Below are 27,715 nucleotides of genomic sequence, written 5' to 3' on the forward strand. Positions count from 1 at the left end.
AACAGTAAATCACCTGAAAACCTGCAAAGTACTTTTTGCTGGGAGCTTGCTCTTTGCTGGATGTGGTGCAATTTATGTGTCTTCTCTTTTCTTTCTTCACCTGACCTAACCGGCTAAGTTCTTTAGAGACCCCATTTTATTGTGTGGAAACTGAATTTCTGCTCTCCAGCTTGCAGCTCTTCTGAGGATTCTGAGCTTCATACCTGACCCTGTAACAGGGGCTCTAGGCCTGGGAAACTGGCTTCCTTAGGAGACAGCGCTGTCTGAAAGCCATTTCAGGGGTCAGGCCCGCCAGAGGGTAGAGGAGAGGCAGGAGGGCTGTTACTTTAGCAAGTGGGAAGTAGGAATGAAGACTACTGCTAACCAGTCTGCAAGGACTGTGCTCTACAGCAAAAGAATGAGCCAGCCCACAGCATGCTAACGCACTGCAGTTCATCAGGCTGGGATGATGAAGGCGAAGGATCGCATCAGGGACACCATCTTTAGTCAGAAGCCATTTCAACATGTCTTAGTTTTCCATAAAACACCAAGCTGGTCGAGAAAAAAAGTGTTTAGAGATACAGCTTCATCAGTAAAATGTTGCTTCCTTTCAGATGATTCAGAGCCAAAATAGCTTCATCTCACCCTGGCAAATAAGCACAAGACTGAGATAGAAAACTACTCTACGGTGTACTATTATTGTATTAAAGACGCTCTGTCTTATCTTTTCCCTTTTAAAACAGGAATATACAATTGATATATTTTTTGCCCAAACATGGTACGACAGGCGCTTGAAATTTAACAGCACCATCAAAGTCCTCCGACTGAACAGCAACATGGTGGGGAAGATCTGGATCCCAGACACCTTCTTCCGAAACTCAAAAAAAGCCGATGCGCACTGGATCACCACTCCCAACAGGATGCTGAGGATCTGGAACGACGGCCGAGTGCTCTACACCCTGCGGTAATCCCCACCCGACACCCTCGGCCTGGGACTCGGGGCTCCCCAACTTGCTAGGCTGGTGCTGCTCTACCACCTGAGCTATGTCCTAAGTTCCTTTCCTTTAGTACTTACAAAACAAACAAACAATGGTGTCTCAGGTTTTTGTTTAGGCCAACCTGGGCCACAAGCTTCCTATTTCTACCTCGTGTGTAGAGGGCATCCTCTTGTATAAAGGGAGTGTGGACACATAATATCACACCCAGCTTACTGAGAGGTGGAATCTTGGTAGCAGCCTGGGCTGGTCTAGAACTGTGATCAACCCAATCTCTAATCTCTCAAATTGTTGGGATTACAGATGTGAAGCGCTATTCTTGATCTCTATCTTGTATCTTCTGAATTTATTATTACTGTTGTTATATTATTCCTATTACTATTATTGGTGCCAGTTCTGGTTCTTAAATTCAAGGTCCAGGCACTGTCCCTGGGCTTTTTTTGGTCAAGGCTGGAGCTTTTCCACTTGAGCCATAGCTCCACTTCTGGATTTTTTTTTTGCTAATAAGTTGGAAATAAAAGTTTCACAGACTTCCCTGCCCATGATGGCTTTTAACTATGATCCTCGAATCCCAGATTTCTGAGTAGCTAGGATTACAGGCATGAGCCACTGGAGCCTGGTGTTCTGAACCTAAATATTAAGTAACACTAGGAAGTTTTCTATTTAAATTAGTTGCTGTCATTATCTTGACCCACTTCACACTGGTACATTTTTACATCGAAGTTCATGCGAGAGTATGGTCAAGGAGCATTAGTCGATGGGGAACAGACAGATCCGGTTCGAGTTCTGTGCTGCCCATCTTACTGTCTATGTTCATGTACACTGTACATTGTTTATGTTCCGTGCTGTCTTACTGTCTGTATGAACTGGAGAAGCTCTCCAGAATATTTTCTTCTGCAGCAGGTTGAGAGAAGATGAATGACCCGGGCTGTGGTTCTCGGAGGTACTTCCCAGCTTCATTTATAGCATACACAATGTTCTTGCTTGGTTAATTTTATCGGATTAACTGAGAACTCATGGAAATTGCAGGGATAGAAGGCACGCCCTGCACTGTGATGCTTTTCTCCATTTCTCCCATTACAACTGCACAAGCCCTTGCTCTTCCAAACTGCACGAATGTGGGTCTTTCTTTACAGAGCTGATCTTTATGGCGTGGTAGATATTAATGTTACCTGGGCATGCGTTCATGATACGATTCCTCTAGATTTTAGCATCCTAGAACTTGATTTGTATAGTAGGCACTAGTGACCTATTTGATGTCTTAGGTAACATGTAAAATATAGTTCTTTAAAATGGCCCCCAGACTCTTATCAGAGTTAGGTCAGTTAATTGGAAAAATGGCTACAATTGCAAAAGAAATTCATTGCATTTATTTTATATCCACCATGGGTTTCTTATTAGAGATAAGGTAATGAATGGAATTAGAACAGGGCACCTAAGCCTATCTGATTATCAGAGCTTAGAGTGGCTTTAGAAATGTGAAGTCAATCACCCTATCATGTCCCTTTATTGTTCTCATAACATCGTAGTCAATTTTTATTTCTATTAATTTGAGAAATTGCTACAATATTTAATTATAGAAGCCACCTCAAAAACATCACTCATGATCATCAATTAAGGCCTGAGTCAGATCCAGTCTATAGATAGCCACAATTTCTTTTTGGAAGCTTATTTGTAGTGAGTGGGAAGTGTGTGTGTCTGTGTGTGTAGGCTTGTGTCTGTGCTTGTGTCTACAGTCAGTCCATATTATTGTCAACTTTAATAGCTCCAGTATAATTTGGAGAGATAATACAAATAAACTCAGATTTAATTATAATTTAATTTATGAGTGAAACTAGTTTTTCCTTTCGAAGGCATGTAAATACAGAGTAATGATGATTCAAACCTTCAGCTTTGGAGACTGAAAAACCCAGGTCTGAATCCCAACTGTGCCAGGCATTCTAGGATTTTGGGCAATTTCAAGTACAATAAAGCCATGAAAACATTACTAAATGAGGAAACAATTCACTTTATCCAGAACTTCACAAACAATGATATATTCCAAGATCAGTAATTGCTCTATTATATCACAGAACAATAATATATACCCAATTAAAAGGCATTCTAATTGGGAACTCTTTTAAATTAAATTTTCATAAAGCAGCATTTTATTACTTGAACAGTGATTTCTATTTTCCTTAAGAATCCACATGAAAGTTTTTAAAATGTCCAATTCATCACCATTAAAATTTAGAATTAAGCCTGGTGCTGGTGGCTCACGCCTATAATCCTAGCTACTCAGGAGGCTGAGATCTGAGGATCACAGTTCAAGGCCAACCTGGACAGGAGAGTCTGGGAGACTCTTATCTCCAATAAACCACCAGAAAACCAGAAGTGCTGCTGTAGCTCAAGTGGTAGAGAGCCAGCCTTGAGCTGAAGTACTCAGGGACAGTACCCAGGCCCACAGATCAAGCCCCATGACTGGACAAAAAAAAAAAAAAAGGAATTATATTCATACTTCTTTAAAAGTGGTCAAAATATCTGAACCCCTTTATATTTTCTCCTTCCTGGACTCAACACCTGTATTTTTAAGTAAACAGTTCCTACACAAACTGGGACTCACTAGCAAACATTTTTCTGGCCTCTCGGTGATGTGTTTTTAACATTTCTTGGGTGCCATTAGACATCTCTCTACTCCGTAGCATCCTAATAAATTATTTCACAGTGTTCCATTGAAAAATTACATAAAACTCTATTGTGCCATGTGGGTATTTTAAAATTTACCTAATGTAATTTAGAACTAACAACTTACAAGCATGAAGTTCTGCTCTAATTACCAGATGAGATGTGAGAATTGCTACCACTCATTTACAGACCCACAATAAATAAACTGAAGTTCCTAAGACAGTTTGTCCTGTTAAGTGAAAATGTATACTGAGCAATCTCAGGTAGGCAGTTAATTTTGCAAAGAATTCTAAAAGCAAGCCCTTAACTAATTACAAATTCTGAATAAACAGAGTTCACATGAATGAGATGCTACTACCTGGGGTATGAGAGTGAGTAATATTAGATTTAGTATTAAAATATTTGTCTGGGTTTTGTGGATCTTAGGGGAGCCTTATTCAGTACTATCAAGCCAAATATGAGATATGCTCAAGAAAACATGATGATGCTTATTTTAGAAATTTTACTTAAAACCGCCCTATTTATTTATTATTTATTTATTAGTAGTACTAGGTTTTGAACTCAGGGCCTTGTGCTTGCCAGGCAGATACCCTACCATTCGGCCATGCCTCCAGTCCTAAAATCATTCTATTTATATTGCATGCCTCTCCAATCAGGCTGACGATTGATGCTGAATGCCAGCTGCAGCTGCACAACTTTCCAATGGATGAACACTCCTGCCCCCTGGAGTTCTCCAGCTGTAAGTAATTTTCCACTGTTTATCACTGTCACCTATGATCTTTGGGATTTTATCTGTCCATCAGATGATCGATCTAGTGTATTAATAAATCAGATAACTGACGGGCACTTTAGGAAGTGGTATATGGCTATATGATTAACCTTAAAACTCGAGTCCCTTTCATCCTAATTCTAACTTGTAGCAGTAGGGTAACTCCTGCAGAAACAAACAGGTATGTTTCGTCAGGAATTACAAATAGTTTTCATTCACCTGGGGCAGCTCCCTCGATGCAGATGGGTTGTAGAGACTGACCCGGACTCAGCAGAAAGGGTAGAAAGACTGACACAATTGCTCAATAAAAGCATGAGTTCTAATTAATCACTGTCAAATAATAAAATATACCAATACGATACATTGAATTTTAATACAAATTGAGTTCTAGTAATCTAAAGGGCATCTAGGAACAGATACCAGAACCCAAAGAACCTAGCCTCATTTCCCCAAATGTTTGCCTTACTGTTTGTTTACCATCCATGTTAGGTAACTTATTTCCTCCTAAGTTTGGCCTGACAATTGTATTAGGCAGACTGAAAAATTGACCATAGATTTAAACTTGTATGTTAGAAACCTAATTTCCTAGTAAGGGAATCAGGGAGATCCTTAAGATCACAACCATAATAAATTAAAAAGCATTGAGCAGACTTACAAATGTGATCCCTTTATACAACTCCCTCATAATAACAAAATTCAAAAAGAAATCACGGATCCAGGGAAGCTGTCATTGTTCATTACTGCATCAATACTAAGATGTAAAAACATACATATATTTAGAAACATTTCCATTATAAATCTTATTTCATGGCTGTCCCATCCAGAAATGCATTTAAATGGCAAATGTAATGATTCTTTGATATTTAGAAATATTAACCTTCATGAAGTCTTTGAACTTTTCCCAAGTGAGACTACTATCCTGAGTTAGCAAAGACTCACACTGATAATATCTGGGCCACTAGGTTGCTACTAATTGCTATTTTAAAGAAAAGAAGTCAATTACCAGTCCATTATTTAAACTTTAAATAAAGTTCTGTGATACCATTTTTATTTCCCTAAGTTTTCAAAGAACCCTGCCAGAATCTTCAATAGTTTTCTCTGTATAATCTTTCATTTTTCTATCATTAATTAACAAGTATATAATAGATATTGTTGGACAACCGATTAAATAAAAGAAAGGAAGAAACACACAGAATTTTATTCTAAGTAGTCAATTACACTTCCTCACTAGGGCTATCTTTTCATAACATTAATAATAGACAAATACTTGAGGCAATTCTAAGTTTTGTAGTGCTGAGGATTGAACCCAGGGACTTGTGCATGCTAAGCAATTATGCCACCACTGAACTACATTCCAAGTTCTACTTTCTAATTTTAATGTTCTTGATAAGGTTAATTAATTAAGGTTAGCTTAATAATAATGTGTATCCATTCAAGTAATAGACATTGAGCATCAATTATATGAGATAAGCACTATATTAATCAACATAAGTCAATAACTTACAGGGATTTTTTTTTCTCCTAAGGTATTACGGCTAGGAAAATTGTACTTATAACCATTACATAGTCCTGCCTCTGAGTATATTTCCTTTGTCATGAAAATTTTCTATTTTCCTGATATGAAACCCACTGGTAGCTTCTTAACATTTTATTTATTGCTTTTATCTACTCACGTCTATGTATGAGAAAATGGATTCCATACAAATCGATATGCAAACACGAGAACAGCTGTTTTCTTTTAGCTGCCCGAGTGACTATTCTTCACCATGAAACATAAATCTGGAATGCTTATTATATACTGATCACTCTCATGCCTTACATCAGATGATGGAAGGTCTGGACAGAGCATACAGGAAGTCATTTGTAGTTTGTCTTTCCTGCAATTTCAAGGGTAATTCTCACCTTTGCCAGTAGGTTGAACTATCGTTGCATCTATTCTCCCTTCTACAACTGTCTTGCGGTTTAGGGTGATTATCTACCGCATACCGAGGCCTGTGTGTTAACATTGTTGTCTTGCTCATGTCGGGTGACTTGAGGACATTTCTAATGTGAGTTTATCTCACGGTAGATGGCTACCCACGTGAAGAGATTGTCTATCAATGGAAGCGCAGTTCTGTGGAAGTGGGTGACACAAGATCCTGGAGACTTTACCAATTTTCATTTGTTGGGCTGAGAAACACCACGGAAGTGGTGAAGACAACTTCTGGTAAGATACACTGGAAAAGACTTTTAAATGGCCCTTCCTTCTAAAGTTAAAACTCTGCAATACATGATTTGGCAGGTTTTGCAGCATCTGTTTACAAATACTATTTCAGGAAATTAATGAAGTCTTTTACTATCCACAGAGAAAATCATAATTGGGATTCTGGTGGCATAAATATAAATGAATTCTATCAATCTGAAGCAAATTGGATTGAAACTGGATTAGTAAATCATTTACTAATTTCTTTTAGCAAACATTAAATGGCAATTAATTTTAAACGTGAAATATTTATTGCGAATAAGTTTATTGTTTCTTTTAGAGAATAGAAATGCTAACATATTGAACCAGTATTTGAAGCGATCACGTAGAGGCAACGTGAATTCCATGAGTAAATGAAAATGACAGTAGCAGGTCTGGACTCTCTCTCCTTCCAATGGCTGAATGTGGCTAAGAGAGCAGGCTTTGGGTATTGGAAAGGGCTGGGTTCAAACTCTGATTCCATCAGCTATCAGATACTGAGTCTAAGAGGATCAGCTTCCCAAATACCTAATGTGAATAAAAAGCAATCCCAGGGATTGGGCATATGTGCTTTAACACACAAAGAGTAATTTTTTAAAGTGATACTCATACTTAGCAAACAATGAACAGTGCACACTGATGATAATCTTCAGGACTGTATAAGTCTTACCGTGGTCAGGATATCAGCTTTTCAAGAGAAGCTGAAAGGTAATACTTTTATATGTGAAATCGCATGAGTTTTAGAGATTCTTATTTACTTAACACCTCAAGGGGGAAAGCTAGACATATTTCTAGACCAAGCTTGCTCACATGTGCCCAATTTTAACCTTTATAAACCTGAGTACTCCTTCTAAAATTATATAGACCAAAATGAGTCCCAATTTCAAAGATCTGTTAAGATATTTGCTAAATATAAATACATTTCATATAAATATCTATTGATATAAGCATATTTCAAATGATGTATCTACTAAGACATTACATTTGAAATACATTTCTATGAGATTAGTTTAATCACACATACCTGATATTTTTAGAAATTATTTCTCTACTGTATTTTTGTTTGCGATAATTTGGACTATGCCTTGATTTTGTTGTTGTTGTTGTTGGTCATGGGGCTTGTACTCTGGGCCTGATTGCTGTCTCTGAGCTCTTCAGCTCAAGACTAGGACTCTCACCTTTATCTTCTGTACAGAAAGAAAATTAAGGACCTTCACAAAGATGACAATTTAAGAATCTGCCTTCACAAACATCATTCTCTAAATCATATCTGATAACTAATATTATTTTCAGCATTTCAAGTTTCCCTTATTTTTTGAGACTCCCCTATTTGCAAAAAGAAACAGAAAGAAGGTCAAAGGAATACTTGAGTATGTTTTTTTTAAAGATTGCCTTCGTTCCTTTATTCACAGGAAATCCTAATCATCTAGAACAGTTTTTCATTTAGTTCACAGGGGAAAAAAAAAATCAAAGTTCAGGATTGCCTTATCACTAAAACCTTCCATTTGCAAAAGGAAGAAGATGGGTAAAAATAATCTCCGGTTCTGTATGTCTCCAGAGGGGGAAGCTGGGCATGAAGTTCTGCTGTATGTTCACAGTTCTATAATTATTCTGCTCCCCTAAAAAGGAAACCACAAACTCATGACTGGCAGAATTTCTGGTTAGTCATTGGGAGCCTAGAGTGGTATAAAGACCCAGTGTTGGCAGCAGAAGGATAGACATCGCATATTAGGGACAGATGGCACCTCAGCTTTGTCCCCCTCTACATGTGGTTATGGTTGACACTTCTTCTGACTATTGGGAAGGGCGAGACTTCCAGGAGAAAATGATCCCTTACATTAAGCAAGGCAAGGACAATTATCAAGGTCATATAGGGCAAATCATCAAATTACAGCAAAAATTATTTTCAGCACAAGTATCTTGTCAGGTTCTAGACTTCAAACAGATTAGCTTCATTTGGTTGAACCATCAACTGCTTTGTGAATTTTGATGTTGTGTCTGGCTTAGCATTCAGCCTTTCTTTTCACTCCTTGTTTTGTTGGTTAGCCTTTGAAAGTGTTCAATACTATTCCAGTGGCCTCTATGAGAAGAAAGGTGGAACTGAAAACTGGCAACAATACTGACAGTCTAATTATTGGGTTGATGGATTTTATCTTTTAAGGTTTCTGTTTCTGACCTGGTGATCTTTGAGGCAGAGCTCAGTAAGACTTCAATTTATATTAGATACATTTCTTGTGCAATTAGCAGAAGGTCAAATCATTATCCCATTGAATCTTAGTCATTATATTATGGTTAAGTTAGACATAACGCAGACTGTGTACTAGACAGGACTATTGGGCATAATGTGACAAAGATGCAGCCAGAGTTCACTTCCCTCATGTGGTCAGGCTTTAATCAATCAAAGAGGGGACTCTCTTTCCAGGTCCATCTTGCTCACAAAAATCTAGGGTGACTGAACTGACTGTAATGTGCCAAGAAACCAAAGAAAGTGCTAGAAGGATCTAGAATGACAGAGGGATATGTATTAGGGATTTGACGATAAAAGCTTGGTCAAGAGCCATGGCAGAGTTCACAGCTCCCCACAGTCTGAGTCTGAGGAAAGGTTTTATAGGATGGTCAGGACAAGCTGATTTTATATAAGCTAGAATGCACCCAGTTTATTGTAAGCGGGTGTGAAGAATGTCAGGGTAGTCCTGGAGTTGATGGCACCTGGTCCAGTAGTACTGCTTCTCTCATGTACCATTCAAATAAGGTTGTTTATTTAGAATATGCTAGAAAACTGTGCAGGGAAAGCAGGTCAGGATTATGCGGCGGCAGCCACACAGTTGGCGCTACGGTGGCTTTGGTCATGGGGAAAGCATCACTCAGGGTCGAGCTGGGTCCCTGCACTCAGTATTTTTATTTGTGTTTAAGCTGATTTACTGCTTTCAAGAAAATGAAATTTCTTTCTTTGCTTTTTTAGAATTAAGACCATAAGTATATAAAATAATTAGGAACGTAAGAACAAATGACCAGATGTTGATATAAATTATGATAAAAAACAAAATAACAAGTGTTCTTACCCCCTACTATAGATGTTGGTATTTCCCTGAATCTGAGTGTGTTACAAAGAGAAAAGAGAGATCAGAGATGAGAGCACCGTACGGGAAGCATCCACCTAGAATATTCTCTCCAATGCAAACAGGCAGGAGGCACGTACTCCTGAGGCGGCCAGTCAGTGCTCATCGGCCGGCCTTCCTTCATTGCCTGAATCATCTCCATTACCACCTTCTCTGTGCCACATGTGAGACTAAGTAGATTGCGAGGACTTGAGGACCGCCCTTAACTCAGAATCAATACATTACAACAAGTTCTGGAATCTTGATTTCTAAACTATTCTCCTATTCTCTCTCTCTCTCTCTCTCTCTTTCTTCTCATCTCTCCCTTCCCCTCCTCTTTCCTTCTCCCCCTCCTCTCACCCTTTCTCTCTGTGTCTGTGTCTGTGTTCTGTATCTGGCAGAAACGCCACCATTGCTCCTTTGAGCCAGGCGTGAACCTCAGAGTCATGCCTCTGCCTCCCACATCTAATGAATCATGAAGGCACTTATGCCTCTGAAAAATCTTGTGTAACTGTCCTCTTTCCAGTTGCCTTTGCCACTGTCCTAGTTCACCAACGTGTCTGTTCTTATCTGAGCGATGTGGGTAGCTTGGGAAGCAATGTCCCTGCTGTTAGTCTCCCTCTCTCCCACGATCCATGCCTTACACATGAGTCACAAAAGCTAACACTTACTGGGCTCTAGTACATGCAACGTAAAACACTTCGTGCAAAGGGCTTACATTAATTCTCCAAACCACCGTCATACCTAGAAATGTCCGCACCAATGGCTTCGTGCTCATGAGGAAGCGGAAGTAAGCACAAGGCCATCAGGTCAGGCGGTCCGCACCCAGGCCCAGACCCTGACCCACTGAATTCACTCCTGAACAACCGAGTTCCTGGTGTGCAGCTTTCATCATGGGTCAAGAAGCCAACAGGTTTGGTTAAGTGCAAATTGTTATTTCTACTGTGTCAGAATCTGATTTTATCAATGACAGCTCCCCCAGCCATGGCTTTTAAGCATAAAGAGTTGAGTCTTTCTGTTCATACTACATAGCCAATTCATCAAATTCTCTCTCTCATATTCTGTATCGAGCAGAGCTATGTGTTCTCCCAAGTTGTCACCCTGAGATGTGGGCTAGAAAAGTGAGCAAGTGAATTTCCCAAAGGTGGTTGCACGATTGGGATCCAAAGCCATCACAAAGGAACTAGAAGAAGCATGTCATGTTCCTTCCATAATGGCGTGCCTGTAAAACTTCCATCGGGCATTTGAGCCTGCAGCTAACCCCTCTGTGTCTCCTGGCACCAGACTTTTGTCACAGGCGTGCACATCGGCATCATTTACTGCCTTAGTTGTGTTGTCCTATCTTTTTGCTTAGATTTCACATGCTAGTTTTAACTTTCCAAAGGCTAAGTGAGACACGGATATAAGAATAAAATATCTGTCCCACTTAAATTCTTATTCCTTCCTCCCTGTGATACATAGACTACAATTTAGAAACATTGGCTGTGGCTGAGGTTCATGTTTATTGACTGCTTTCTAAAATATCCACTGTCTAGTCTTGATTTTCAGATAGCTTTGCCCTCTTCCCATGACACTAGTCCCTTTCCTGAAATTTCCTAAGTAGCCTGTCCCTACTTCAGCCGTTCTGCTTATTCTGACTTCATTATTTAATACCAAGCACAAGCCCAACCTTCTGGGCCAACACCCAACTTCTATTTACAAGTGTGATAATACTCTCAACAGAGAATAGTTCCCACTTTTTACACTGTTTTAAGTGTTTTGAAACTAAGGAGATATTCATGAAGCTACTTATTGAGATGAGCTGTTTTGAGGGGAGAAATCAAATACAAAAATTAAGCCAGTGGATTTTTTTTTTATTGAAGAAGTTGAAAGATGAGAAAACTAAGATCTAACAGGTATAATATCTGTTGTATAGTCTTGTTATTTGTGAGTTTCACTGAGCTGTGTGAGCCTACTTTAATCGATACTGAAATTTTCCTTGATTTAATATCTTAAAATAAAGCATTGAGTGAGTGTACAATTATAGTTTTTAACCTTATCGTTTAAGCTTCCAATTAGGGAAGTTCATTTTGGTTGCAGGAGAGGAAAATACAGAACTTATTTAAGCAATTCTGTAGCAAGAGGCATTCATTTTTGTTATTTCTGAGTTTCCTGAGTTGTGAGGCTACTTTTATCAATACTAAAATTTTCCTTGACTTAATATCTTAAAATAGATGAGTGGGTGAGTGTACCATAATAGATTTTAATTTTATCTTTTAAGCTTCAAGTTAGGGAAGCTCATTTGGTTGTAGGAGAGGAAAATACAGGAATTAAGTAATTCTGCAGCCGGAGGCATTGCTGGCAAAGTCGTGCTCCCTGTCTGGATGGGACCCCTTATCTAGAAAGGGAATGCGTTTGGTTAGGTGCTCTTTAAACACCTTACATTCGGTGTATTCTTATAACCTGTGATAGAATCAAGGTCACGCTGTAGCTATGCCAAGAAAAGAGCTAGCGCCTACTGAATGAATGTTTCGCTTTCATAAAATGTTCAAAAAAGTTTTCCAAGCAAGACAAATACAAAAGCCAACACCTTGATATTTAGGTTATTCAATATGGGAAATAGCAAACTATTGTCATCTGTTTTTATTCTGGTGATATGTAATTATAATTATTTTTAGGAAAAATAAAATGCAACTATTTCTTTCAGTTGCATTTCTGAAGTATTCAAATGTCATTGTTCCTATATTACCTACTAGGAAGTAGGAAGAGATTATATATAAAAGTCATCTGAAATCCAAGGAAGTGTGGTTTCAAGGTGACCGGTGTCATTTCTGCCCACGGTCTCTTGAGGAGTTGTTGGGGTTTCCATGGAGACAGTGGGGCTCAAAACTGTAGCTTAGTTGTATGCCAGGAAGACAGTGGGCTTTATGCAGTTCTAGAATCTGTGCAATGTGCACGTTCGTATTTCTACAAAATGCCTCTAGCAAAGGTCTTACTTTTTCACTTGGGTCTATGAAAAAACTAAAGTTTAAACAGGCTAAATATTTTGTTGAAGGATATTCAATAGAATGAGATAATTTACCAAGATCTAGAATTTTTACTCCCCTGCGTCTCATAAACATGTTACCCAAAAAGATAGATTAATGATACGAAAACTCATCGATAATAGCTAGCTTCACAGACATGCAGCACGTAACAGGACAAAGCATCGGTGTATCATTAACACATTCACTTGTTATTCACGATGTTGAGATAACCGTCATGTTTCCTTGTAGCAGAAATTTCATCCCAGTGATGTTACCATGGCCTTCATTTATAGCTTAGGGGTTGTTATTATTTACTAAGTGGACCTTTGGATAATCATTCATATCTGACCTTAATTAAGTTGAATGCAGATGTTTGTATAAATTTGTTCCTTGAAGAACACTATCATTTGAATAAAAATATGCAAGACAGAATAAATTAGTTTCTGTTTTTGATAGCCTATCAACATCAACCAGGGAAAAAAGGATTAACTGTCTTCAAATGGTTGTTTTTTACAAATCTGTTGAAAATCCTACTCTGAGAGTTGCATTGGTGTGATCATCTGTAAGTAGTACATCCCTCTTGTCTAGTCAAATAAAAGCCCACATAAATGTAAAACATTGGTTTTGGGGGAGGGGCAGTGCTGAAGTTTGAACTGTGTGTTGAGCTGGTTCACTGGCATTTACCACCAGAACCACACCTCCAATCCAGCTTATTGCTGATTATTTTGGAGCATGGGAAAGAACAGACTCTCCTCTCCTGGTGGCTGGGAAGTAAGAAAGAGATGTTGTGGCTGGAGTCCTAAAATCACCTCCAGTGATCTAATTTCCTCCCCTGGGCTCCATCTCCTAAATGTCTGACCCCCCTCCCCATAGCCCCGCTGGCTGCTTGTCAGAGTTTTAACACATGGGCCTTTCAGAGACACTTACCATTCAAACCATACCAGTATTGCCCTGCTAAACACACACCGCTTTCGCATTTAAGATAGAGACTGCAGTATAATTGTCCACTTTTTCACATTGCTTTGTCTTTCCATTCATCCACTTCAGAATTATCTGCTCTTCCTAATGTACTCTCTTTCAGAGGAAAAAAAGGATACTCTAAAGTAACATTCTCTCACAGTTGCCGTTTGTTTCCTATGCCCAACACATACCTAATATTTGCCTAATGTCATACATCACTGCCAACTCCACAAGGGACTTTTTAGAGGAATATTGAGGTACAAAAAATGACAATGGTAAAGATGGTAATCAGACAACTGAGCTTACTGTAATCGTTTCCTAACATGATTTCTAGTTTGCCAACACTCACCGGAGGAAGAGATCATGTATCTATTGTATCCTATTGTTCTCTGCCAACTGGTGGTGAAGTATGCAATGTAAAGACAAGATGGAATTCATGAGCTGTGTAATAGCTCCCTTTTAAAGAGATAATGCAATCACGAACACCAGTTGTAACCATGTAATGATCATATTTCCTTACTTGGAGATTTCTTCTTACCATACCAGTGAGTAAGAATGAAATGGGATTTCACTAAAGTGAATTTTAAAGATCCATGGCAATCTTAATTCCCAGGGAATTCCTCTAGCATGCTCAGTGGAAGGTGATAAATTAGTACACAGCTGTCCAAGCCTACCTACAGCATCGGCTCTAGGCTTGGGCAGGATCTGCCCAGTCACCACAAGGCACCAGCAGTGTGGAATATACTTACTTCAGTCAGCATGAAACAACTGAGAGACCTTGTAGAAAAAGAAAACGTCTACTTTTTAAACATGAGTCCTAGTCCCATAAGAAAAGAACTATGAACCAAGTTACCAGTTCTTTCCACATGCGGGACATACAATTTCCAGTTTGCCAAAGTGCCTAACAATTCCAGTTCCATTTTCCAGGCTGTGTCCTTGCAGTACTAGTGTCTTATTTTAGAAAACCATACGCATGATTGCCCTTATCAAAAAAATAATAAATGGGAGGGATTCAAGGTAATTACTCCCCAAACTGCAGTGCAAATGCATCTGTAGAAATGAGGAAATTCTTGCACCTTTTAGAAGCAATTTCAGCCACAGAGCAATGCTCTCGGAAATGAATGTGAGATCCCTGACTCACCCAAGGGTTACCTGCACACAGATGGTCAGCAGGTTGCAAAGACATTCCAGAACCTTTCTGATCTAGGCCTCGACTTACCTATCCTAAATATGTCACAAGCAAAGAAAATGGATTTCAGGCTCATTCACTTTGTCTTTACTATGTACTTTTCCGGAAGACAGAATCAGAATCACAATAAAACCCTGAATCTGTACATGTGCACATCTGCGCTACATTCCTTGTGTTTCCTTTTCAACTCACACTGGAGCAGCTGAAAACTTCCTTGCCACTCTCGTGCACTTGGCTGATCAGCAGTCTTGCCTTGCCAATTAGCACTTTGTCCTTTTGTCGTTTTCTGAAGTTCGACAGAGCTATTGTTCTGCATCAAGATCCTATTCTTCATTTTCCAGAATGAAATGAGACAGCTGGGTACAGGGCCAATCACTGTAATTCCTGTTTAAGCTGCTGTGTTGGTCCCGAGTGACCTTAGGCAATTCCTTTTCTATTCTGGCTCACACTTTCCTCACCTCAAAAACCAAATCAGACTACATGAGTTTAGAAGGTCTATTGGACCCTTAAAATATTGCTCCCCATTTCCTAATTGTTAGCATCTCTGTTATAAAGCGAACGTCTGGTAGATACGTGTTTTCTACGCTCCAAGAGCTTCCAATGGAAGTTTCCTTATGTTTATTTATTACAGAATGCTCAGCAAAGATGTCTCTCTATGTCATGTGTCAAGTTTCTAGGTGGCACTCAGGTTGGAGGCTAGGGAATTGCCTTAGAGACCGCTGATGAGACAGCTGAAGGCCGCTAACATGAAATTTGGCCTGGAGATCTCCCTTTTGAGTGTCATCATGGCCTGGCAAGTCACTGACATGGAAAAAGGCAATGCTAGTAATAATAATAATAATAAATGAGTAAAAGTCCTTACCTGGTAGATGAGGAGTAAAGTCTTTGCTGGTAATTGATGCGTTTCTCTTTCTGTTGGTCTTCAGAGCTCAAGGTCATACAAGGATAGTTAGTCCTGGAAAAACAAAAAGACAACTCTCAAAAAAAAATACAGAGCCCAGGAGTAAAATATCCCTCTCCCTGAGAATTACCCTTTTGCAAAGAGACTGTTTTAGGGTCAAGCCTGGTTTATTTCGACAGTGGCCTATTGCCTTTTTCTTCAGATGAAATTGGTTTCAGAAGGGACAGGTAAGCATGCATGGCATTAACAGGAGAATGGTGAGAGGAGGCTGGGCACTGTCATGTGTTCTAAAGACGGACAGTGTCCCCCTGTGGAACTGCTGTGACAGCTTCATTAATTACAGCAACAAAAAGCGGGTCCGTACGTATCATACTGTAGTAAATTCAATTTTACAGACATTAGTGTGCTTAGTAACTTCTAAGAAACAATAAACCACAGCGATCTTGTCGGGAGGAGAAAATAATTGGACATAACTTAATAAAGAAAAGTCTTGAAATAATGAAAAGGTCAGCCAGCCTTGATTGTTGTTACGTTTGCATGAGAAAAAAAAATCCTGAATGTTTCCAAGCATCCTGTGTAAAAGCAGAATCTGCTTCAGTATAGTGCTTCAAGAAAAATGCTTTATGATTAAGTATAATAGTTTCAAGCAAAATTAAATGGCTTCTTGTACTTAATCTTAATGATGAATTACATTTAAAATTTTCGCCTCTGTGAAACCCTTTTAAAATGAATTCTGTTCCTCTGTTTGTAGGTAAAATGCTTCTAATAGTTTTAAGCATACTCATATGACTAGCTTGTAGTAGGGCTGGGGACTACCAACCAAGTGTTCCAGCCCCTAAGCACCTGACCCCTGGGCTCTAGGTTACTTACATTATTCTATGACCACACAGCCAGGGGTGGGTGATGAGCTCTATCTGAGAGCAGGCAATAGCCTTCTGTAGGTAGTCATGATGTATTGTCATTGTTTTATGAAGGAAAAAAGATGATTAGCATGAGTTGGGATTCTTATGGTGCTTTGAGAGAGTGAGAGAGAGAGAGAGAGACAGAAAGAAAGAGAGAGAGAGAAAGAGAGAGAAAGAGAGAAATGGATATGTGTTTTCATCCCATCATACCCCGAGTAAGTTTTTAAGGATGTCAACTCAACTCTCCAGTAGAATTCTGATGAACTGTAACCCAGAATGTCTTTGACTTCAGACAGAAATAACAAGAAGGTTGTGCAGGAATGCCAAGAATGGCTAAACTTCTTTACCATGGCTGAAATTATTTTGTCTACCACTCAAGACAAAATTCTGATATGGCTAATGTGTTAGCAAAATAAAACTTCTGGCAAAAGTTATAATACAAAACCACCAGGCCAGAGTGAAGGAAAACGGATCTTAGTCTTAGCTGAACTTACTAGTACTGTGCATATCAAGGAAATTCTCTTAGCTTCTCAGATCTCTCTTTGCCTAGCCATAAAATGGAGGAATTGCAAGCACACTGCCAAAGTTTCTGAGAGTTAACTGGGCCGAGTTCCTTTCAATGTACAGGAAATGCAGAAATGGTTAATTTTCCTTGATATGAAAACATTTCCATATGAAAATACCTGGAAAATCCCAGTATATTTAATAGCTGTATAAAAAGAAAAGTGATTTGCTTTGTAGCTTCTGGAAAGTTCCTAGAAGCTAATGGTGAGTGTGATGGTCCACTCCTACCAGCTCTGCAGCCTTTCATTTAGACAGCTGGAAGACAAGGTATGTGCTAGGGTGTGTGCAAATAGCAGTTTCAGAAGGAGGTTCTGGAAGAGAAATACCTGAGAACTTGGAAGAGGGCTTTCAGCTTCCATTTGTTGGAAGGTAGGCACACTGACTGCTTTATGAGGAATATTACAAATGGCCTGGACTTTCACACAGTGTTTATAATCATTAAATATTCACTAAATGATCATGGATTATTGAGAAACAATAAAACCCTAAAGCAAGGGCCCCTAATCCTAGACTTGGATCCAGACCGGGTTCGCCTGTAGCCCATCCCATCCCCTCCACAAGATTCCTTTATGCCTTCATGCTGAGGTTTCTCTTTGGGAAGCTGTGCCTAGAGTAGGAGATTCCTGTTTCAGACAGGTGAAGAGGCTTCCGAACACACTAAGAAAACAGCATGTTATCACTGCTTAATGATTATCTGTATGACTCACAGTCTGGGGTTCTTCAATCATGTTCTTCAAAGTATATACATATTTTGTGCCAGTAAGGATACTGAAATAATGAAGTCATGAGTCATTTTTTGTGCTACCCCGGAAGGAGAGAAGCTATCGTGGCTCAAGCAGCTGCTTCTTACTCCCGTGTTCCTGCGATCCTGTCAGCAGGACTTAGATACAAGCAATAACCACCACACGTATTATTAAAGCAAGATAGGAGGAGGCAGTATTCTGATTTTCTCAGTAACTTTTGGGGAAACTAGCTGCTATAAACCCCGAGTACATTTGGAAGGAAAGGATGAAGGAAGTTACTTGCAGAGAAAGACGAGAAGATGAAACTTGAAGGTCTTCACATGAATGGAAATGGCAATTAATTGCATTAATTGCTCATAAACCTAATTAGGAACCTGTAGCCTTGAACAGTTTTAAAACTCCTTGGAGTGTAAGAAAGAGCTGCACCAGGTTCAACACATCCTTAAAAGTTTCAGATGAGCAATGAAGGATGGACTGCAGTTTGAAATTAGACTGAATCTAGAGATTTTTGCAAAATATTTAATGAGTGTGAAAGTGGGATGTAGGAAAATCATAAAGCTGTACTAGCGATAGTATATTCTGTTGGAGAGTAACATAATACTTAGTTCTTCTTGAAGATGGATAGCCTCTTTGAACATTTGTCAGGATAATTATGCATGTCTAGACTTCATAGTTACCCAGAGTTACAATAACGAGTAGTATTTCTTGAACGAATACCATCTGCAGCACACTACACAAGGTAATTTGTATGAAGTATTTCAGTCCTTAAAAAAAAAAAGTACTTATGATTACTGCCTTCTTTTCAGAGATAAGCAAATAGTAACTCTAGGAAAATTACGTAAGTAGTCCAAGCAATTCCTTCCTGCCAAAAAGGGAGTTTGCAACTCAGTTGCATATGCACAGATTTTAAGATAAGGAATTTTTTTACACTGTAGGATTTCTTATGACGATGGCTCTGGTGAAAGTGTAGACAGAAGAGTAAGAGCGAAGGAGGAGGGGGAAATCTGCAGTTATAAAGTACTTTCTGCAGCGACCACTGTAAGCTCAGATCGGCACGGCCAGAGGTACTTGCCAAACTGCTGCTAGAGTTTGCCAAAGGCAGTTCAACAGGAAATCTCACACTCCTTTTCCTGCACCATGTGTTTCCCCAGGAAAAGAAAACCTTTAAAGGTCAGTTGACAAATACCTGGTGCGTCAGCTTTCTTAGCTCTTGGAGTCTTACTTACTGTGAAATTTCACCCACTCTACGAAGTACAGTCAGGGACTCAGGAAGGATTCATTAGAAAGGATTCATTCATTCAGGAAGGATTCATTAGTGGGCGAACCCACTGGAAAAATGGCACTCTTCTTTGTTCATTGCTTTTAACTGCCACAGGATGGTTATTGCCCTAAAGAAAATTTTCTTCATTTATGAAGAAGTACACTCTTGAAAAAAATTTAAAAATCTCACTTTTTCCCTGGGGCATTTTGGTTGTTTTGTACTGTTATTTTTAAAATTTTGCCCAGTACTGATACTTAAACTCAGGGCCTGGTGCTATTTTGCTCAAGGCTGGCACTCTATCACTTGAGTCATGCTTCTACTTCTAGCTTTTTGCTGGTTAACTGGACGTAAGAGTCTCATGGCTGGCTTTGAACCACAGTCCTCAGCATCTCACACCCGAGTAGCTCCAAATGTGAGCCACTGACTCCTGGGTTTTAATTTAGCCGTTCTATAAATGGACAAAATGAGATTGGGGGCGGGAATGATGATTCAAGGTCACATGGCTAGTGAAGGCAAGAACTTCAAGCGCAGCGCTCGCTCATCCACATGGCAGAGTGCTGGGGAATGCCACTCCGCCTGTCTGGAACTCATGGCCGCTCCATCCGTTAATTATTCAGGGCCTCCTATGTTCCAAGCATCATAGGGCTCATGAAGATACATCGCCCTTGAACAGACCACAGTCCAGTGGAATAATAATGAGCCAGATCTGACTGAATTTTAAATTCTGTTACATGAATCTGTATGTGATAAGCTTATTAAGGACTCACCATACACAAAGCTACATATATTATTCATTACACCAGAGCAACATCAATTGACACCCACCACGGTAGTGTGTCATCCCCATTTTTACCTTTCTGAATGAAGAAGTCATTACCCTAAAAATATCCCAAGGTCTCAAAATACCTTAATATCTGTTTGAGGTGTAATTTGAAGGTATCAGAACAGTCATTATCCTGTTGAAGAACTACTGTAGGGCTTCATTGTCACTGCTCCACCCACCCCCTCTTCTCGACAGCCTTGGTGCTCAGCTCCTACCAGACAGAGGCTGGCGGGAGAAGGGGTAAGAGGGCCCCGCTGGTAGCTGGAGATGGTTTGGGAGGACCTGGGAACACACCACACGGGCAGTGGCAGCGTTTCTATAGCACAGCTAGGCCAGGGCTGAGTTAGCAGTTGTGTGGTTTCTGCTAGCCTCTCCTGTCCTTCCTTCCAATTCTTGGACTGTGGAAAGCCAAACAAATCTGTTCTGCCTGTTGCTGTAGGTAAGATAGTTGCCTGACATTTCCAAACCCTTCTAGCCACTCAGTCCTTTCTCACGCTTGGAAGAATGTAATGGATATGGGCAAAGGAATACTGAAGCTCTGGGGGAGATCTTTAGCTTTGTAACATTATGCCCAAGCATGAGATTGGAGTCTGCAGGTAGTAAAGTTATTAGGAAGCTGATGCTGCTTAGTACTATAGATTTTTTTTTTTCTGTCTCTGAGCTCTTTTTTTTCAAGGCTAGTACTCTACCACTCTGGACCATAGCACACTTCCGGTTTTCTCGTGGCTAATTGGAAATACGAGTCTCAGGATAACTTTGCGGCCTGGGCTGGCTTTGAACTGGGGTCCTCAGATCTCAGCCTCTTGAGTAGCTAAGATTACATGCATCAGCCACCAGCTTCCAGCTGTATTGTAGATTTTGTTTGAACAATCCCTCAGTGTAGAGCTCCAGTCCTGAATACAGTTTGAGAACAGGCATTCCTGAATTATCTCTGCACGCTGTATGAACTTGGGCAAGCTTTTCGCTTACACTTACCAGGCTTGCACATAAGAACTGAAATCTTGTTTAACAATCCAACAGGATCTTTAGAATGATCAAATGAGTTTAAAATATATGGAAATTGCTAAAATTACAAAGAACTAATAATTTTATGGCTGCATTTGTCTGGCTGCATGAGCAAAATAGTGCTCTCAGCAGCTCAGCAATGTTTTGGTTCAGAAAAGTTTCGTTTTAAATTATGTAAAGAAGGATAAAGAAGTTTGTGGGAATGGTGTTTAACATACATAAAATCTTTTTTCCTCTAGATGGACTTTAATATATTGATGACAATATCAAGTACATACACAGAGAAAGACATACACATATATGCAAGTTGATGTAGATGATTATTTTAAAATCTGAAGAACATATTTACATGAAAAATCAATTTTAAATTCTTCACGGGTAAAAAAAGAAGGTTCCATTGGCCAAATATTAAGAAGATAACTGAACATTTAAATGCAATTTGTAGATTTTTCTAACCCCAAAGGGTTAGACCTCTGGTGTCATGTTGTTCCTCTAAGAACCAGGTCAAGAAGCACATGCCTGCAATCCAAGCTACTCTGGAGACTGAGGTAGGGGAAGAAAGCATGAGATTAAAACCAAGCTAAAGAGAACCAAAGGCCTGGAGGTGGGGGTCTAGAGTTAAGACTGAGCTCAATCTACAGTCCTGCTAAAATCAATAAAAAGAAACAAGACAAAATGGTAACACGCGAAGACCCCACAACTTGGTCCTTCGCTGTACTTACCATAATTAAATGTCATTAACATTATTTTGTACTTGTAAAAAGTTGTTTAAAACAAATCTCTGGGTGAGTCACAGTACAACTCGATGCTGAAGAGACTCTGGAACATCCAACCTGGATGTTTGGGTGCTTAGGTTATTACCACTGAAAGCTTGGGGTGCGACAGTAATGAAATCGCATAGAACGCTTAAGCCTTCAGTCGAGACTATAAAAAAGGAGACTGATGCAAATCTGCCCTGGGCACAGAGTCCAAGCTTACTTTTAAAAAAGTAATAATACTCACTTTTATAAAAAACTATTAAAACGGAAAGTCAAATCCATTGGCATTTAAAATTATCCTGCCACCACCCGCTGTTACATAATACATCTAGGAAAGAGTACTTATTTATGCTTTTTCTCTTGTGCTCTTCTTGTGGTGGTTACATAAGGTGAGGATCAGGCAATTATAAACTACGGCCCACCTCAGCTCCCGGTGTTCAGAAATCCTCTCTCTAAGCCCATTGCGAGCCGGCACTTCCCTGCGAACATTCCCCGTGCAAATCACTGGGTGAGCCTTTTAGAGCGGGAGAGCAGCCAGAAGCCAGCAAGCTCACAACGACTACTGTCAACTTCCTGCAGGCCTGGCATTGTGTCAGGTGCTGGGTATAGGATTTTAGTTTGTCCTCAGTATACTATTTCTCAAAGCCATCTTTTTCTAATGTTAAAGGTGAAGGAAGCAAAGCTCACAGACTGGAACTGCTTCACTCAAAGACCGGCTGGCAGACAGGCACGCTGACTAGTCAGACTATAGTGATATATACTCAGTGCCCTGCACAGTGTTGCTCCAAACTCTTCTCATTCTTAAGAAAGAGAAGTGTTCTACCATGGTAATAAAAATACCACATAATCTCATTTCATTACTTCCCAGAATAGTTGACTGGTGTTATGCACTCCTGTACTTCTTGGCAATGTTTGTGAGAATTCCCTCATTCCTTTCTTGACGATGATGGATGGCACGTTCATCCTGGACGAAGCTAGACCAGGCCTATGGCTGTTACATAGCGCTGTCCACCCTAACCCAACGGTATTAGGAATATGGTATTCAGACTCTATGATCATCTGCAGGTGTGGTGACTATTTTCATCATTTCAAATAAGATTTAAGTTGTATCTATATTGAAGGAAGTACTCCGTAATCCATCACTAACTTATGTCGACCCAGCAGCTATGATGGGTCTGCAATATTTGAACTTGTTACATTTAATTTGAAAATTAAAGTTTTAGTTTGTTATCATATAAATATCATAGATGGATCTGAACTCACTGTTAGAGACGAGATCTAGAGTGACACAGGGCTTCTAACTGTGTTGTGAATATTCATACAGCTCCCTACAGAACCATGACTGCGTTTTATATGTTCCAGCCCCTCTGAGGTATTAGTAACAATGGCATATGCACAGTGCATTCCACATAGATCTTTAAAACATAGCTTGACAATATAGTTATCCCCAGGAGGAGAATAAAGGACTTCATTATTTAAATCCCTGCCATTGACCCAAATGACTGACATCGACACTCATATCAGTCATTAAAGTAGCTTATTGAGACAACTGATTCTCTACTGAGCTGTGTGTGTGTGTGTGTGTGTGTGTGTGTGTGTGTGTGTTGCTGGTAATGTAGATATACATATCTCTATACCAGAATACTGACTTTTGTGCAACAGAAGGAGACAATCAGAGAAATGAGAAACATGCTATGTAAATTCAGCCTTTGTCACAATCATAGCCAGAAAAGGGAGAAACCTGCTTTGCGTGTGTATGTGTGTGCATGTATGTATGTGTATGCATGTGCGTATATGTGTGTGTATGTGTGTGTGCGCTTTCCCGACTGGCCTCCCTGGACTGGGAATCACAGAGTACGGCTGATGCTAAGCCAAGTTAAGTGTCTCTTGTGATTAGCTCCTCCACACACACACACACACACACACACACACACACTCTCTTCTTTGGCTGAGGTTCAGTGAGAGTGAGTGTATCGATTTCATCTCAGAAGCTCATTTCATCTCAGGACCTCATTCAAGCCACACTCAGCAAGTGCCCTTCTCTAACTCCTGGAATCAGAGATGCTGTCAAGCATTCCCGGAGGACAGCGGGCTAAGTGCGGTGAGACTGCTGGCATGTCTTCCGTTGTTGGGGTTTGTTTTACATAATCACATGCCACAGCGCCTCAAGGAAGGAAGCTAGACGCTGCCCTGTCCCTTCTGCTCACACCTAGGAAACATGAGTGCCCGCGGATGCTGCTGGCTGCCGCTATCAGCAGGTGATAGGCCGTATTCCCCTGTGCCGAGCCCCTTTCCTCTTCTCTCCCTCTTCAGCCATAGTGCCCCCGGGACCTGGCACAGAGGGACACGGAGCTACTGCCTCTCATCCTCGAGAGGGAGGATGGACAAGGCCTCCATCGTTGCTTACGTGGTTGTAACTGCAACTCAACATCATGGATCAGTCCCGTGATTTTCATGTTTTTATTGTTGTTTGTGGGGTTTTTCTTGTTTTTGTTTTTTTTTTTGTGCCAGTCTTGGGGCTTGAATTCTGAGGCTAGGTGCTGTCCTGGCTCCTTTAGCTCCAGGCTAGCGCTCTACCACATGACGTGATGCTGCTATTCAAAAAGAAATGTACTCAGTACCTGACTTATGCCGGGTGTGGTGGCTCACGCCTATCATCCTAGCTACTCAGGAGGCTGAGATCTGAGAATCGTGGTTCAAAGCCAGCCCAGGAAGGAAAGGCCGTGAGGCTCTTATCTCCAATAAACCACCAGAAAACTGGAAGTGGTGCTGTGGCTCAAGTGGTAGAGTAGTAGCCTTGAGCTGAAGAGCTGAGGGACAGCGCCCAGGCCTAGAGATCAAGCCCCATGACTGACCAAAAAAAAAAAAAAAGAGCCTGTCTTACGTAACTGCAACCCCTCTGTACATCACCTGTACAAATAAAAAATTTAAAAACAGACACAGAGCTACATACTTTGAACAAAAGTGTACAACTGATAAAGACTGCATGACTTTGCCCTCCCTCCTTAGTGAAAGCTATAGAGGGAAAGTAAGGAAACTTTGTGCTCAGAATTGAAATGCAAGACACCAGGCAGGCTAAAATACATTAATGCCAAAGTCAAATCCTCCTTGAAAAACTCTCTTGAGCAGCAGACTTAGGAGTGCTGTTGTCCCAACAGTGAGAGCACAGTAGTTCCTTAGTAAATAATGTACCACTTGAAACCAAGGGTTATTACACTTTCCCTTTGCCTTTGCAAGTCTTAAGAGCAATTATTCTACATCAGTGATTGGTTGACACTGAAGTTAATTAAAAATGTAGGTATGAGAAAGAAAAGACAGTATTAAATATTTGATACATGGGCTATAGTTGAGTCTCACAACTTCAAGTGTATTTATTTAAACGACTGTTGATAGGAAAAAGCAGGGAAGGGTGAATTTCGAGGCGTGGCTTCAGGTACAGGGTCTACAGTGCGGACGGTGACCTTCGCAGACCTCCGTGTCTCTCGGGGCTCCTCTCTCTAACGTGTCACATGCAGGACATCGCCTCATCTCTTAAGTTTCCTTCCAGTTCTCACACTGCAGGATCACACGCACACTTGGATTCAGCGGTGGAAGCACTGAATCTCTATTTGCTAATGTCAGAACCAATTTCACGTCGGTGAGCTGAGCATTAGGCCACTGTTCCTGGACACAGAACTCAATGTGAGAAAAAAAAATTAAGTGCCAACTCTTAAGCAATAGAAAGTGGGGCTTTGAGTGAGAACGGCAAAAATCAAGAACTCTAACAACAACAGATGCTGGAGGGGATGTGGACAGAAAGGAACCTTAATTCATTGTTGGTGGGAATGTAAACTTGTTCAACCACTTTGGAAAGCAGTATGGAGGTTCCTCAAAAGACTCCACATAGAGCTCCCCTATGACCCAGCAATCCCACTTTTGGGCATTTACCCTAATGTTTACAAACAAGACCACACTAAAGCTACCAGCACAACTATGTTTATTGCAGCATTATTTACCATAGCTAAGATATGGAACCAACCCAGATGCCCCTCAGTAGATGAATGGATCAAGAAAATGTGGTATATATACACAATGGAATTCTATGCCTCCATCAGAAAGAATGACATTGCCCCATTTGTTAGGAAATGGAAAAACTTGGGAAAAATTATATTAAGTGAAGTAAGCCAGGCCCAAAGAAACGTAGGTCCCATGGTTTCCCTTATTTGTAATATCTAGTATATGTATGAGTCAAGCGGAAAAGGTCAGATAATGTGATGTCAGGAAAATGAACCCTTAGATGTGTATTTTAATGTTTTTTTCTTTCATGCATGTGTTTCTAACACATTTATAAGATTATCTCTTTGTTGCTTTGTATGTCCCTCCCCCACAGTATAACCCTTGCTTTCACTATATTTGATGTCAGTATAACTTGTGGAAGAGATGGGGAAAAACCAGTTGTTTAAGGATACAGGTGGACCTGTTGCAACAATGAGAAGTACAAGTTGTCATGTCCAAAACGAACTTTACAATGTTGGTGGGGGGGGGGGGCTGGGGGGAGGGAGGAAGGAGAAGGATTGGGATTAGGGGGGGAGGGGGGAGGCTGGGAAGGGATGTGAAGGATAAACAAAGGAGGAGGCTGCAATGCTTGGTAAGAAATGTACACATTATCCTGCCCATGTAACTGTAACTCCTCTGTACAGTATGTTCACAAATAAAATTAAATTAAATTAAAAAAAAAAAAAAAAAAAAGAAAGTGGGGCTTTGACAATCCCTGTGGGAATCCTGGGACCACAGAAGCCAGCAACAGGAACGCATGAGTACAGACCATGCTCCGTCTGATGCTTTTCTCTGCGCTCTGGTACCCAGAGATCCCTTCGGGTTTTCATTTCACATCGACTGTCTTAGTTCTTCATTTTTAAAAATTAAAATTTAGAACTCTTATTGGTGAAATTTGACATGCTTTTCAACTAAGCTGACTTAACTAACAAGTAATTATAAATATTATAATCATTTTTAACATTCAGACAGATTTTCCACTACATCCATTATCCATTTATAGAAATAAAGAAACAGAGAACCAGAAAGGAGAAGGGATTTACAAAGCATCACACAGGATCAGAGGGAAGTGGGAATAAGACCCTCGTTCTAACTCTGAGTCGAGCACATTTCCCACTGAAACATGGTTTTCTTATTGAGAAAAGCTGGCTTTTCAGAAACAATTGTGGGAAGCAGTTTATAATTTCCAGAATTTTTAAATCCATTAGATCAGCTCTGATTATTCAGCAGCTATCTTAAAAATGTCCTTGACCCAACATGGAGGTGCAGGGATCAATACAAAAATGGAGAGGAAAAAGTGAATTGAGATTTTCTCAGTAGCTGCTGTTTATTTGAATAAAATATAATTGTATTAAAAACATCCTTTATTACCAAAACCCACAAAATTTCTTTGGTGACAGGATTCCACAGGGGAGGGGGAGGAGTATTTTAAATTCGATACTTAGCAGTAAAGACCCAGTAAGGCCAAGTATTTAAGACTATAATTTTGCAAAGTTATCCCCAGGAATGATCCGACATCTTGAAAGAACATTTCTTTATTTGACCTTTTGCAACCATTGCTTGCAACTGCCTGAATTTGAACATAATTTTCCTCCCGCTAGCTGCTTTCAAAGCTGCTTCAGAAAGCTTGGTATTCTGCTAACATCACAATCTATAACCTCTATGCAGCCATTTATTTAAGAAAATGTCAGTGTCTGGGTTTGATTAATCAGGTCTGACACCAAATGCAAAGTTACACAAAAGGGTAAGAAAAAGGCAAGAAAAATAAAGACATACTACTAACATTCTTTCTTCTCCAGAAAATGACATTTCTCCCTAATGACTTGCCTCCAGAGTTTGGAAA

The 27,715-nt window shown here is 40.0% G+C and overlaps 1 protein-coding gene across 4 annotated transcripts in view; it reads left to right on the forward strand.

The window, feature by feature from the left end:
* The window catches only part of Gabrg2 (gamma-aminobutyric acid type A receptor subunit gamma2), a 70,939-nt gene that overhangs the window by 21,634 nt on the left and 21,590 nt on the right, over nt 1–27,715 (forward strand). For all 4 annotated transcript variants that reach the window (XM_042699564.1, XM_042699565.1, XM_042699566.1 and 1 more), the window contains 3 exons: nt 723–943; nt 4,295–4,377; nt 6,476–6,613. In XM_042699564.1, coding sequence (XP_042555498.1) covers nt 723–943; nt 4,295–4,377; nt 6,476–6,613 — 442 coding nt within the window. The remainder of the gene's footprint in view (nt 1–722; nt 944–4,294; nt 4,378–6,475; nt 6,614–27,715) is intronic.

The sequence above is a fragment of the Dipodomys spectabilis genome, unplaced genomic scaffold (assembly GCF_019054845.1).
Source record: "Dipodomys spectabilis isolate Male_0828 unplaced genomic scaffold, ASM1905484v1 ptg000258l, whole genome shotgun sequence".
NCBI classification, from domain to species: Eukaryota; Metazoa; Chordata; class Mammalia; order Rodentia; family Heteromyidae; genus Dipodomys; species Dipodomys spectabilis.